A 15592-nucleotide genomic window follows, 5' to 3' on the forward strand; every position below is an offset into this window, starting at 1 on the left:
CTAGCAGGCTTCAGGAAAGCCTGCTGGGAGCAAAAATGGGTACACCCCCCCCCCACTCCTGTGTTTCCAGAGAACCTGTAGTAAAATAAATGCTTAAAAAGTAAAAAAAAAAAAAAAACCTCCGAAGTTCAGCGGTGTGACATGCGATCGCATTTAACCCCTGTGTTGTTGGTACTCCTTCACTGGAGGTTGTGAAGAAGAGATTGGACAAGCATTTGTCTGAAATGTTCTAAGACCCCCAACAATAGAAGATCTCCAAGGTCCCCTCTCACGGTATAGGGTTTCCTGCCTATGCAGGGGGTTGGACTAGAAGACCTCCAAGGTCCCTTCCAACTCTACTATTGTATTATTACTATGTTGTTGTGTTATTCCAGTTTAAGATGTTGCAAGAGTTCCCTTAGTAATCCTGCACACACCAAATCCTATTTGAGATTGAAACCAAAATACCCCAAGGACCTTTTAGTTTTATCCTTTAAATTCCCAACGCAGCCTTCCATAACTGACACCTGCCACATATGTTGAACTGGGATACCTATCAATCATTCAACATCTAATGCCAACTCCAACCAAGTTGGGGAAAGTATCTTTTGAGTCATGGCCCTTCTTCTGTGGAATGCCTTCTTGGACTCATCTAGCCGAGTCATTCTGATGCCTTATTATTTTTGTAGGTAGTAACAGTAGGAAACAAATTTGGAGTAACTACTGGGGTTTTATTTTATTTTTGTTGGTAAAGAAAATGTAACTACAAGTTTAATCATTTTTTAAAACATCGATTCTGGAAAGCTGTAAAATGGATTGAAGAGTCCACATGGACTTGAAATAAGATTTTGAAATTAATCGTAAGAATCCTTCTCATGGGAAAATGCTGTTGTTTTGAATTCTTTAAAAAATTGAGAGAATGGGACTTTGAAACCTAGACACTAGAGGGAGCCAGAAGGAATGATAGACCAAGATCACAACCCTTGATTTACTGATACAGAATGAAGCAAAATACAACATTGGATGTATCGAGAAATATTTGTGAACCATAGATCCAGAAGTTAATTTTAATAGATTTAAAAGTGATAGACTACGACAATTACCATATTTTTCGGAGTATAAGAAGCACCTTTTTCCCTCAAAAAAGAGGCTGAAAATCTGGGTGTGTCTTATACACTGAATACAGCATTTTTGTCCTCCCGAAAACTCACCCCCCCTTCACCAAAATGGTTGTGCATAGCTTTTAGGAGGCTTTCAGAGAGTTCCTGGGGGCTGGGGAGGCCAAAAATGAGTGAAAAACAGCAATTTTTTTGCTCAGTTTTCCCCTCCCCAGCCCCCAGGAGCACTCTATAAGCCTCCTAAGGGCTATTCATGCCCTTTTTTTGAAAAAAAAATGGGCCCATTTTTGCGAAAAACGGGTCGTTTTTGGGAGATCTGCAGAGTGCAAAACCTTTTTTTTTTAAATTTGCTTCTTCAAAACCTTGGTGCCTCTTATATTCTGGTGCTTCTTATACTCCAAAAAATACGATATATAAAAAAGCTATTACACCAGCTGGTATCTTAATAATTGAAAGGAATATACAAATACACTAAAGAACAACAAGATAACAAGTTAATGTTTAAAGGTTTAAAAACAAGAATTTTTAGAAAGTTCTTAATGTAATTCAGAGCATTGTGTGAGTGCAGCCACTGCTCAAGAAAGTTGGAATTTAATTTTTAAAAAAAAAAAAACACAGAATGTAACAGCTAGTATGAAACCAGCTCGGATTGCATGCATTCAGGTAAATCTATCTAGAATTTTTTTAATTAGCTATTCAGGCTAATTGTGAACTGTCAGTTCAACAAAACTGAACTGAACTGAATAACCTTTATTGTCATTTTCCCAATTTTGTACACAGACCCGAGAGGTCGATGACATTAAAAGGAATTTTGTAAATCATTTGCTAAATATAACAAAATGGAGCCTCTCCAGCAAGAAGAAAGCGACAACAAGCTTACGGGATTAAGATTTCATCTCTGCTGTATTTGATGTCACACTGCTGGAAAAAAAGTTTCCTGTGACCTTGGTGGCTGATGATATCAGATTAAGACGAGCCAAGATGTTGATTCAGGGGTGTTAGACAGTGGCTGGCTTCTTGCACATACAGAAAGATCTTAAGTAAAGGTAAAGGTTCCCCACGCACATATGTGCTAGTTGTTCCCGACTCTAGGGGGTGGTGCTCATCTCCGTTTCAAAGCCAACGAGCCAGCGCTGTCCGAAGACGTCTCCGTGGTCATGTGGCCAGCATGACTCAATGCCGAAGGCACACGGAACGCTGTTACCTTCCCATCAAAGGTGGTTCCTGTTTTTCTACTTGCATTTTTACATGCTTTCGAACTGCTAGGTTGGCAGAAGCTGGGACAAGTAACGGGAGCTCACTCCGTGACGTGGCGCTAGGGATTCGAACTGCCGAATTGCCGACCTTTCTGATTAACAAGCTCAGTGTCTTAGCCACTGAGCCACCACGTCCCTAGAAAGACCTTACAATATTACTAATATATGCATACAGGTAGTCTTCACAAGTCTTCATTTAGTGATTAGTCAAAATTACAATGGCCCTGAAAAAAACGTCCATTTTTCACACTTACAGCATCCCCATGGTCACATGATCAAAATCTAGACAACCGGCTAGATGCTCGTTTTTGACCCCAGCCCCCAGGAGCCCTTTACAAGCCTCCCAAAGCTCTGCATGCCCACCCACTTTTTTTTGTACAAAAAACAAGGCATGCAGAGGGTTTGGGAGGGCTTCAGAGTGCAAAACTTTTTTTAAAAATTTATCTCTTCAAAATCATGGTCCGTCTTATACTCTGGTGCGTCTTATAGTCCGAAAAATATGGTACATTTGTTCCTCTGTTACAAACTCATTACTTATAAACTACAGATAGTCCTCAACATACAACCAAAATGTCTGTTACTAAGTAAGACAATGGTTGAGTGAGCTTTGCTCCATTTTACAACCTTTATGGCCACAGTTGTTAAGTGAATCACAGCAATTGCTAGTAACACAATTGTTAAATAACTCTTGCTTCCCCATTGACATCACTTGTAAAAGGGGATCATAGGACCCCGGGACACAATAGCTGTCATAAATATGAGCCAGTTGAAGTCTGGCAGAATGGCTGGCTGAGGAATCAATAATACAATGATACAACAGCAGAGTTGGAAGGGACCTTGGAGGTCTTCTAGTCCAACCCCCTGCCTAGGCAGGAAACCCTACACCGTTTCAGACAAATGGTTATCCAACATCTTCTTAAAGACTTCCAGTGTTGGGGCATTCACAACTTCTGGAGGCAACTTCTGTTCCACTGATTAATTGTTTCTAACTGTCAGGAAATTTCTCCTTGATTCTAAGTTGCTTCTCTTCTTGATTAGATTCCATCCATTCCTTCTTGTCCTGCTCTCAGGTGCTTTGGAGAATAGTTTGGCTACCTCTTCTTTGGGGCAACCCCTGAGATATAAGAACACTGCTGTCATGTCTCCCCTAGTCCTTCTTTTCATCAAACTAGACATACCCAATTCCTGGAACCATTCTTCATATGTTTTAGTCTCCAGTCTCCTAATCCTCTTTGTTGCTCTTCTCTGCACTCTTTCTAGAGTCTCCACATATTTTCTACATCGTGGTGACCAAAACTGAATGCAGTATTCCAAGTGTGGCCTTACCAAGGCATTATAAAGTGGTATTAACACTTCACGTGATCTTGATTCCATCCCTCTGTTGATGCAGCCTAGAACTGTGTTGGCTTTTTTGGCAGCTGCTGCACACAGCTGGCTCCTATTTAAATGGTTGTCCACTAGGACTCCAAGATCTCTCTCACAGTTACTACTATTGAGCAGGGTACCACCTATACTGTAGCTGTGCATTTCATTTTTCTTGCTTAAATGTAGAACCTTACTCTCTTCACCATTGAATTTTATTTTATTAGATAGTGCCCAATGTTCAAGTTTGTCAAGATCCTTCTGTATCTTAAGCCTATCTTCTGGAGTGTTGGCTATTCCTGCCAGCTTGGTGTCATCTGCAAATTTGATGAGTTCCCCATTTATCCTCTCATCCAAATCATTGATGAAGATGTTGAAGAGTACTGGGCCTAAAACAGAGCCTTGGGGTACTCCACTGCATACTTCCCTCCATGTAGATGCAGTTCCATTGAGGACTACACGTTGAGTGCGGTTGGTCAGCCAGTTACCAATCCATCTGGTGGTGATGCTGTCTAACCCACATTCTTCTACTTTATCTAGTAGTAGGTTATGGTCTACCTTATCAAATGCCTTACTGAAGTCCAAGTAAACTATATCGACGGCATTCCTCTGGTCCACTAATTTTGTCACTTTGTCAAATAATGCAATAAGATTAGTCTGGCATGATCTGTTTTTGACAAACCCATGTTGGGTTTTGGCTATTACTTTGTTTACTTCTAGGTGTTTGCTAATTCGTTGCTTGATTATCTTTTCCAGAATCTTTCCTGGTATTGAGGTCAGGCTGATAGGTGTATAGTTTCCTGGCAGCTTTAAGACTTATGGACTTCAACTCCCAGAATTCTTCAGCCAGCTATGATTGAGGAATTCGGAGTTGGCTGTGGAATTCTGTGAGTTGAAGTCTGACGGAATGGCTGGCTGGGGAATTCCCAGAGCTGACGTCCATAAGTCTTAAAGTTGCCCAGTTTGGAGACCCCTGTTGTAACTCACAGAGACTTTGGAGAAAAGTAAAATTCTAAATAACTTCAAAATGAATAATGCTAAAGAGGTGAAAAGCAAAGGAAAGGCATTGTTCAGAAGACAACAGGTGGATTAATTAAGTTCTGGTTTGAGCAATCTGCTGTTTGCTAAACAAACCACAGTACGCTGGTGTCACACTACACCAAAACAGAATAAATTCCATTATCATGTGATGTAGAGCCGAACTCAACCATTAAGTTAGTAGATCAAATTTCCCTTTACCTACATACTGATTCCATGTCCTTATTTAAATTATGTTGATTGGCCCTTTTCCACATGGATAGGATATCTCTCTGATGCGCTGTGCTAAATATAAATTATGCTGCCTATCTCTTGATATGCAGGAATGAGTTGACAGGTGGCAGACTAATCAGAGCAGCCATGAAGGAAATTGCAGCAACACAAAGTCAACACAATTTGCTTGTTTACTTCAGATCTTTTCCTCACTTTTCATATCTGCTACAAAATCCAGGCAATGTCTTTGCATCCAACCACAGGGATCCAATCGGCAGGTAGTCCTCAACCTACGGCCACAATTGAGCCCGACATTTATGTTGTCAAGTGAGAAATTGGTTCAGTGAGCTTTGCCCTGTTTTACGACTTTTCTTGCCTCATTTGTTCAGTGAATCACTGCAGTTGTTAAATCAGCAACCCACTCTTTAAGTGAATCTGGCTTCCCCCATTGACTTTGCTGGTCAGGTGGTCGCAAAGTGGGATCACATGACCCCCGGGACACCGCAACCGTCATAAATACGAGCCAGTTGTCAAACGTCTGGATCAGGCATGAACTCCTCTTACCTTCGCTACTTGTTCGGGACTGGGAGCATGTGTGTGGCGCTTCTGTGCATGCGCAGAAACATCTGTACATGCGGAGAGTGTCCGTGGTGATGTGTGCGTGGGTGGGCGGAGCCTCCCCTCCATCACCACTACTGGTTCGCCCAAAACAGGGCGAACCGGCAGAATTCCACCTCTGGTCCAGTGGTGGGTTGTAGGTGGTATGCCCCGGTACGGGTGTACCGGTGCCTGCCGGGAGCACCAGGTACCGTTCCGGTTCGGTGCTCGAGGGCCCGCCTGCTGTCCTTACCTGTATTTGAGCTCTTCGGCGCTTCCGCACACGCACACAGAGCGTATGGCGCCTGTGCGATGCTTCGCCGAGCAGCTGGAGCATCGCGGAGGTGCTGCGGAGCATTCCAGGAGGTAAGGATGCATGCGCATGCTGCATGCATGTGTGCGTGTGCTGCGCGCATTCATGTGGTAGATGCCGGGCCTCATTGCACTGTACCGGTTGCAACAGGATCCGTAACCCACCACTGCTCTGGTCTGTATATAAATTATGTAATCATGGGCATCCTACAATGGCCGTAAGTCTGAAAAATGGTCATAAGTCACTTTTTTCAGTGCCACTGTAAATTTGAACGGTCACTAAGTAAGCAGTTGTAAGTCAAGGACTACCTGTACTTATGGAGAATTATTTTTAAGTCAACATAGGTACCACACCTTAGGAAACATTCGGAATACTTCGACGTTGATATGGAAAATGCCGCTGGTGTCTACTTCGTATTTCAGGTCTGTTCCCAGAGGTGTGTTCTTTTGTGTAGTGAAGAGGAAGGCTGGTGCATTGCAGCATCTGGACAGAGTAGACCTATGTGAAAAAGCAGGAAGGAAGCACGTGAATCGTGGTGGCTCAGTGGTTAGAATGCAGTATTGCAAGCTAACTTTACTTACTGTCAAGAGTTTGATTCTGACCGGCTCAAGATTGACTCAGTCTTCCTTCCTTTCCGAGATCAGTAAAATAAGGACACAGATTGTTGGGGGCAATAAGCTGCTTAGAAAGGGCTGTATCTAAGTCTACATAAGAGCCATGGTGGCGCACTGGGTAGAATGAAGTACTGCAGGCTACCTCTGCTGACTGCCGGCTGCCTGCAATTTGGCAGTTCAAATCTCACCAGGCTCAAGGTTGACTCAGCCTTCCATCCTTCCGAGGTGGGTAAAATGAGGACCCAAAATTGTTGGGGCCAAGAGGCTGACTCTGTAAACCGCTTAGAGAGGGCTGTAAAGCACTGTGAAGCGGTCTATAAGTCTAAGGGCTATAGCTAAGTCATATTGCTAAGTGCTACTTACACAGTAAAACACACTTAAGGGCAGCCAGCTAAGTGTAGCAGGGTTACTGAGACAGACAAGCAGAGGATTCATCTAGAGAAGGACTAGGGTAGATACGATAGCAGTGTTCCAATATTTGAGGGGCCGTCGTGGAGAAGAAGGGGTCAATCTATTCTCCAAAGCACCTGAGGGCAGGACAAGAAGCAATGGATGGAAACCTATTAAATAGAGATCCTTCCTCGAAATATGGAGAAATTCCTGACAATGAGAACAATCAACCAATGGAACAGCTTAGAGTTGTGGGTGCTTATAGTTGTGGGTTTTTAAGTGATTGGACATCCTTTTGTCCAGAATGCTATAGGGCAGTGATGGTGAAGCTTTTTGGCACCGAGTGCCCCGGAATGCATGTGCATGGACGCACCGGCCAGCTGGTCTTTGAGTGTCTGGCACGAACATGCGCCTGGCCAGCTGGTCTTCATGCATGCCAGAGCACCAGAAACCCAAAGACCAGCTGGCCAGTGCACCCATGCCTGTTTTGGAGCTAATTCTGGCCAGTTTGGGGGCCATTTTTCAGGCCGATTTCAGGCTGTTTTGGGGCCATTTCTTGTTTCATTGCCGGAGTGCCTAAAAACAGCCTGAATATGGCCCAGAACACGGCCCCCAAAAAACAGCCTGTTTTGGAGGCATTTTTTGGCTGTTTTCAGGCTGTTTTTCGGCGCTCCAGCAGCCAGCACTCCAGAAACCGGAAGAGCAGTTGGCGACAGTTATGCATGCCCACAGAGAGGGCTCTGCGTGCCACTTTTAGCACCTGTGCCATAGGTTCGCCATCACGGCTATAGGGTCTCCCTGCCTGAGCAGAGGTTTGGACTAGAAGACCTCCAAGATCTCTTCCAATTCATTTATTCTGTATTTCTCCGTTTTGGTCAGATAATCTGTCAACTATACTGAATAACTGTAGGAATGAAGGAAATACCCCAGAAAGCCCAAGGTTCAATCCCCAGATCTCCAAGTCTCCAGGGACAGGAGGCTAAAAGATATGAAGAACAGTTGCTGGAATTGGATGTTTGATGAAAAGAAGGACTTTCTATCTCTGTCTGTCTGTCTGTCTGTTTATTTATTATATATCATCTATCTATCTATCTCTGTCACTATCTGTCATTATCTGTCTCTCTCTATCTCTCTCTCTATCTATCTATCTATCTATCTATCTATCTATCTATCTATTATATATCATATATCTATCTCTGTCACTATCTGTCCCTATCTGTCATTATCTATCTATCTATCTATCTATCTATCTATCTATCTATCTATCTATCTATCTATCTATCTATCATCTATCTATCTATCTATCTATCATCTATCATATATCATTATCTCTGTCAATATCTGTCCCTATCTGTCATTATCTATCATCTATCTATCTATCTATCTATCTATCTATCTATCTATCTATCTATCTATCATCTATCAATCAAATATCATATATCTGTCACTATCTGTCACTATCTGTCATTATCTATCTATCTATCTATCTATCATCTATCTATCTATCTATCTATCTATCTATCTATCTATCTATCTATCTATCTATCATCTATCTATCTATTATATATCATATATCTATCTCTGTCACTATCTGCCACTATCTGTCATTATCTGTCTCTATCTATCTATCTATCATCTATCTATCTATCTATCTATCTATCTATCTATCTATCCATCTACCTACCTACCTACCTACCTACCTACCTACCTACCTACCTATCTATCTATCAATCATCCGATCTATATTTGTATACTTTTAAATATGTTAGTGAAAAGAAGGACCAGGGGAGACATGATAGCAGTGTTCCAATATATCAGAAAGAAAGAGGGAGTCAAACTATTCTCCAAGGCACCTGAGGGTAGATCAAGAAGCAATGGGTGGAAACTAATCAAGGAGAAGCAACTTAGAACTGAGGAGAAATTTTCTGACAGTGAGAACAATTAATCAGTGGAACAGAAGTTGCCTCCACAAGTTGTGAATGCCCCAACACTGGAAGTCTTTAAGAAGATGTTGGATAGCCATTTGTCTGAAATGCTATAGGGCAGTGATGGTTAACCTTTTCAGCACCGAGAGCCAAAACTGGAGCACACATGTGCACACATGCCCCGGAGAGCTGGAACCCGGAAGAAAGCCAGCTGTTTGGTGTGCATGTGCATGACAGAATCCGGAACAGCAACTGGCAATGGCACACGTGCCATAGCTTCGCCATCATGGCTATAGGGTTTCCTGCCTAAGCAGGCGGTTGGAGTAGAAGACCTCAAAGGTCCCTTCCAACTCTTCTATTCTATTCTATTCTATTCTAGTCTATTCTATTCTAGTCTAGTCTAGTCTAGTCTAGTCTAGTCTAGTCTAGTCTAGTCTTCCTTTCCTTTCCATTCCATTCCATATTTTCTATTCTATTCTATTCTTCCTTTCCTTTCCTTTCCATTCCATTCCATATTTTCTATTCTATTCTATTCCATTCCATTCCATCCTAAGTATAAATGTGAAGACTGTCTGAGAACACCAAGAGCAGATGTCTGACGTTAGATAACCCAATTTCCTCCTATTGAGTGTCTCTCAGGACTCCCAGAATTCCAAACCCAGCCTATTTCAATCCCAACACATTTAACCCTGCGATGTTGGAGGAGACACAGCTCAAAGGAACCATTATCTGATCCAGTGGCTTGGTCCTGTGAAAAATAATGGTTTGTTGTACACATCACATTGGCTGGGTCACTATTCCTATATAGCAGAGGTCTTCAAACTCGGCAACTTTAAGACTTGTGGACTTCAACTCCCAGTTGAAGTCCACAAGTGTTGAAGTTGCCAAGTTTGAGGACCCCTGCTATATAGTCTGACTGGTTTTTAATGAAATACAGCCAGGCAGATTTTCTCACAGTAGTAGAAAAGAATTAATATATACTTCTACCTGGACCTGAAAAACAATAAACCTGCAATCAACAATTTTCCATTTTCTCTGTCAAGATATAGTTTGGGTCTAGGGATTAGATCGGGTTTTCTAAAATCTCTTAAGCCCTACTTAGTCCCGTGACCTTACTTGAAGAAGTTGGCTTCCGTGATATTCATCTCCCACTTGCAGATCTGAAGATTCTTCCACCTTTCAAACAATTCCGTCTGCCTCGCTCTAAAATAGGCAGAAAGAAATGGTCACTTTAGAGCTGAATTCCAAGTGTAGATCCCAATTTTAACAACAATGCAACCTTGTACTGGTCAAGGAAGAGTCTCTGTGTATGTCTTCTCTCTCTCTCTCTCTCTCTTTCTCTCTCTCTCTGTCTCTGTCTGTCTCTCTGTCTGTGTGTGTGTCTGTCTGTCTTTGTCTCTCTCTCTGTGTGTGTGTGTCTGTCTCTTTGTCTGTGTGTGTGTATCTGTCTCTTTGTCTCTCTCTCTCTCTCTCTCTCTCTCTGTCTCTGTCTGTCTCTCTCTCTCTGTCTCTCTGTCTGTGTGTGTGTGTGTGTGTGTCTGTCTTTGTCTCTCTCTCTCTCTTTCTCTCTCTGTCTCTCTCTGTCTGTCTGTCTCTCTGTGTGTGTCTGTCTTTGTCTTTGTTTCTGTCTCTGTCTCTGTCTCTCTCTGTCTGTTTCTCTATCTCTGTCTCTATCTGTCTCTGTCTCTGTCTCTCTGTATGTGTGTCTCTCTCTGTGTCTCTCTGTCTGTCTGTCTGTCTGTCTCTCTCTGTGTGTGTGTCTCTGTCTGTCTGTCTGTCTGTCTGTCTGTCTGTCTCTCTCTCTCTCTCTCTCTCTCTCTCTCTCCCAAAGGCAAAGAAAACCACAGGATATGGAATATACACATACATACATACGTGTGTGTGCGCGTGCGTGCGTACATACGTACATACATACATACATACATACATACATACATACATACATACGTTTGTGCGTATCCAATATCCTATGGTTTCCTTTGCTTCTTTTGCCTGTCAACAAAAGAATATTCCCAGAGGAGACTTGGTAAGAGTCAAGCTTTCTGATTGGACAAAGACAATTGATGGCTTGTCCCAAGTCCAACCCTTTTTTGTTTCCCCATCGTTCCTTTGAAAATACCTTTCTGGCAATCTTGTCTTCAAGACCTCACCACCGGCTCCGGAAAAGCTAACAAGCCTGGCAGATGCTAGCTCTCCTCCAAGTTGGAGCTGACTTACACCTGCTGTTGGTTCCACCTCACCGTTACTCACCAACCCTGACAGGAAAACCTTACACATTCTGAGCATCGCTGCAAAGTGCATACTTGAAAACAACCTACTCTGAACAAAAAAACAAAAAAAAGGGCTGGATTTTGCCATGCCCTCAGTTCAGCATTGTCTAGGACAGGGGTGTCCAAACTTGGGAACTTTAAGACTTGTGGACTTCAACTCCCAGAATTCCCCAGCCAGCCATGGCTGGCTGAGGAATTCTGGGAGTTGAAGTCCACAAGTCTTAAAGTTCCCAAGTTTGGACACCCCTGGTCTAGGAGAACAGGAATGAACAGGTCCTACTTACACCGTCAGGACCTTCAACTGCATTATTTCCCGCCTTAGATCCAGACATTTTGTAGAGTTGTAGTCAAAAGAACCATCATAATATTCAAAGTACCTGAGGAAGAACAAATGAGATGCAAAAATAAATGTCAGGTCTCACTGCTTCTAGCATCATCTTCACATAACTGGGTGCACTTTCCCAATATGTTTGTCGACCAGTCTCATCGGTCCCAACCATCTAACTGCGGTTTGTAGAGCATATAGTCTCAAAAAAAGATGTTGAGATTCAGAGTGCAGAAAAGAGCAACAAAGATGATTAGGGGACTGGAGGCTAAAACATATGAAGAACAGTTGCAGGAACGGGATATGTCTAGTTTAATAAAAAGAAGGACCAGTGATGACATGATAGCAGTCTTCCAATATTTGAGGGGTTGTCACAAAAAAAGAGGGGGGTAAAGCTATTCTCCAAAACACCTGAGGGTAGAACAAGAAGCAATGGGTGGAAACTAATCAAGGAGAGAAGCAACCTAGAACTGAGGAGAAATTTCCTGACAGAAAAATTAATCAGTGGAACAATTTGCCTCCAGAAATTCTGTTCCAACACTGGAGGTTTTTAAAGAAGAGATTGGACAAACATTTGTCTGAAAGGGTGTAAGGCAGGGGTGTCCAAACTTGGGAACTTTAAGACTTGTGGACTTCAACTTCCAGAATTCCCCAGCCAGCTGGCTGGGGAATTCTGGAAGTTGAAGTCCACAAGTCTTAAAGTTCCCAAGTTTGGACACCCCTGGTATAAGGTTTCCTGCCTGAGCAGGGGGTTGGACTAGAAGACCTCCAAGGTCCCTTCCAACTCGGTTACTCTGCTATTCTGTTAATGAGGAAATCGACAGGCTAATAAAGAAACAGACCCATCCCCTTCCAAAAAACGCAGCAACTTTGTTCACACAAATTCTTCCCTTGGTTACCAAATTAACCCATTTTCTGAGTTTGCAGAATGACCCAGAACCATAAACTATCCAATGTTTTAATGCTGTAATCCACCCAGAATTTTTTCTATATAAGATGGGTGGCAAATAAACAATCATATGTATGTATCAATGTTCCCTCTAATTTTTTTTCGATGTGAGCAGAAAAGTATAGTGTTTGAGCGGCACATTTTCATGCCTGAGCACCCGAATTTTTTTCACAGATGTCACCTAAGACAACAACGAAATCAGTATGATTTGAAACTCAAAGTTATGTTTCTTCAAGGTACCCGCTTAATTCAAAGTGTTATATAATATCAGTATCACTTAACAACGCTCCTGCTTAGCAACCAAAATGTTGGCTCAGAAACTCTGGCATTTGAAGCACGCAACTCTTAAAGCTGTCAAGTTACAAGACCCTTGCACCCCTAACCCTTTAGGGAAAAAAAACCCCAGGGGTCTTCAAACCTGACAGCTTTAAGATTTGTGGACTTCAACTCCCAGAATTTCTCCTCCAGTCCTGTTGGCTCAGGAACTCTGGCATTTGAAGCATGGAAGTCTTAAAGCTGTCAAGTTACAAGACCCTTCCACCCCTAGAAAAAAAATGCAGAGCTCTTCAAACCTGACAGCTTTAACACTTGTGGACTTCAACTCCCAGAATTCCTCCTCCAGTCATGTTGCAGCGACGTCATCTGCGTGGATCTGCTCCATCTCTGCTTTCTTCATTGTGGGCAGGGCTGCTGCTGAAGTTGCCGACGAGTTGCCAGCAGAATAACTGCTGCTACCTCCTCCTCCTCCAACAGCACCACCAGATTTGCTCCTGAGCTCAGCGCTGGGTAACCCGTGCCCGCTCCTCCTCCTCCGTGCTTTTGAAGAACCATGAGGCTTTTTTTCCCCCTGCTCCCTCCCCGCCTTCCTACTGTCTCCCGCAGCACGGGAGAGGAGGAGGAGGGGGCAGGCAGGGGTAACCCAGCGCTGACTGAGCTCAGCTGCTCCGAGCAGAGGGGAGGCGCCGCTGCCACGCGCGGAGATGCCGGCTGGGGCTTTGCCGGCTTCATCTCAGCCGCAGCGCCGGGCGGCAAATCCGGCAGTGCTGCCTGTTAAGAGGAGGAGGAGGAGGTGGTGGCAGCAGTTCTTCCGGTGGCGGTGGGGGCTTTGGGGCTTCACAACTAGCCTCAGTCGCCCCGTGCTCCTCAAAGCAAGTCTGGGGAAGTCCTTTGCAGGCGGCCCGTTCTAGCTGCCTGCAAAGGACCTCCCCAGCTTCCAAAGCCTGTGGCAATAGAAATCACTGCGCGGCAGTTGAAAACTGCTGCGCGGTGTTTTCTTGCCACCTGCGCGCTAGCGCAGCCGCGCACCTTAGAGGGAACGTATGTATGTATGTATGTATGTATGTATGTATGTATGTATGTATATGTATATGTATATCTACAAAAATCTACGAAAACAAATATGTATATGTATATGTATATGTATATATATTTGTGTTACAACCCCTGGTATGCCCAAATATGGGAGGGAGCTCACTACTCCCCCTTTCTGTCCTTCGGCTCATTACAGAGGACCATCCAGGCAGAAAACCATATTTTTATTTTTAATGTTGCCTTTTTATATTTGTGTTGTATTTGTGCTGATAAATAAATAAAGGGAGACTAGTATGGATCCATTTCAAGCTATTTAGCTGTCATTAGCTAGCCATACCCTTACTGTGTAACACAGCCCAGGTTCAAATCCCAGTAAGGGTATGGCTAGCTGATGAGAGCTAAATAGTTTGAAATGGATCCAAGCTATTTCAACAAAACTTGGTACACAGATGAGTTACTCTCTGGAAACAAATACTGTGGGGGTAAGAAAACACCCTTCTGGGGTGGTGGTGGTGGGGGGTGTTGTTCTGTTAGGATACAGCCTGTTGTGCCTTAAAACAGCTTCTACTGTACTGCCTTAAAATGACTTCTACTGTATAGAGCAGTGGAGTTGCCATGGTAACAGCTTCACAGTACTCCACAAGGGGACCCCCTCTGGTAAGGGGGGAAATCCAACATTAGAAATTACGTTTGATCCGGACATTTCCCCCCTATAAATAAATACCTGGACAACGCCAAGTTTTTGGCTAGTAAATGAATAAGTATGGGCTGGATCTGAAGCAAGCAAGAATCCTATCCAGGTTCAGCCTGATGTGGAAAGCCAACTTTGAGGTCTTTGTGCATTGTATGAACAAAACTGATGCTTTTAGTCATCTCAAAGACCTGAAACAAATAATTAGTCTACAAGTAGTCCTCCTCAACATATGACCACAATTGAGCCAACTTGTTTTGTTTGTAAGCAAGGCAGTTGTTAAGTGGGCTTGCCTCATTTTACGACCATTCTCGCCACAGTTCTTCAGTTAAACAGTGCAGTTTTAAGTTAGTAACACAGTTGTTAAGTGAATCTGGCTTCCTCAGTGACGCTGCTCGTCAGAAGTTTGCAAAAAGGTGATCACATGACCCCAGGACTCTGCAACCATCTGAATTTTGATCATATAACCAGAGGGATGCTGCAATGGTCATAAGTATGAAAAATGGTCATAAGTTACTTTTCCAATGCTGTTGTAACTTCAAACGGTCACTAAACAAATGGTTGTAAGTCAAGAACTATCTGTGTTTGCTCCCAGAGAGACTGGGGAAATCTTGATTTGAAGAATCTGGTTTTGTATATTTTGAATATTTTTCCTTGTCAGTGCAATCATGTACAACTCTTAACATTCAATTAATTCAATGCAATTAAAATTAAATCAAATATTTAATTTTCCACATTAGTCTGCGGTTCTTTGAAACTGACAGAAATCTGAACAGCCCAGCAGTGTTTTACAAAATGAATATTGGACCATATATTTTAAGAAAAGCGACTGGCACAAGGGAAATAATAACTCAGAGCCCCAGACAGTGATGGATAAGTAAACTGAATTTTGCTTCCTGTGCATGTGTGGGCATTCCTGCCAGCATTCCTGCCGGTTCAGCGCGCAAATTGTTTTGCTCCATGCGCATGCACATTTGCACCTAAAAAGGGCTGCACATGCGCACAACGTTAGAAAAGGAAAAAATACATTTTTGCAATGAAGATAGTTCTGCGGATGCACAGAACAGAAAATCAAGATGGCGGCACCGAGGATAGAACCGGTTTGGGTGTGTGTCCAGCCGAGTTACTATCTACTCGGCCGATGAAGGGATAGAGGTAAGGCTACGTAAAGACATGTGCAGTAAAATGCCATGATCTCAGTAGCACCTCAGATACCTATGAGCTCACCTAATTAGCAGGAC

At 43.1% G+C, this 15592-nt stretch overlaps 1 protein-coding gene across 4 annotated transcripts in view; it reads right to left on the reverse strand.

The window, feature by feature from the left end:
• ST8SIA5 (ST8 alpha-N-acetyl-neuraminide alpha-2,8-sialyltransferase 5) overlaps positions 1-15592 on the reverse strand; it is a 57193-nt gene that overhangs the window by 15013 nt on the left and 26588 nt on the right. For all 4 annotated transcript variants that reach the window (XM_081942564.1, XM_081942562.1, XM_081942565.1 and 1 more), the window contains 3 exons: positions 11360-11452; positions 9922-10008; positions 6230-6374 (listed from right to left, as the gene is read on the reverse strand). In XM_081942564.1, the coding sequence (XP_081798690.1) occupies positions 6230-6374; positions 9922-10008; positions 11360-11452 (325 nt within the window). The remainder of the gene's footprint in view (positions 1-6229; positions 6375-9921; positions 10009-11359; positions 11453-15592) is intronic.

Source organism: Natrix helvetica (assembly GCF_964273705.1).
Source record: "Natrix helvetica genome assembly, chromosome: 2".
In the NCBI taxonomy this organism is placed as follows: Eukaryota; Metazoa; Chordata; class Lepidosauria; order Squamata; family Natricidae; genus Natrix; species Natrix helvetica.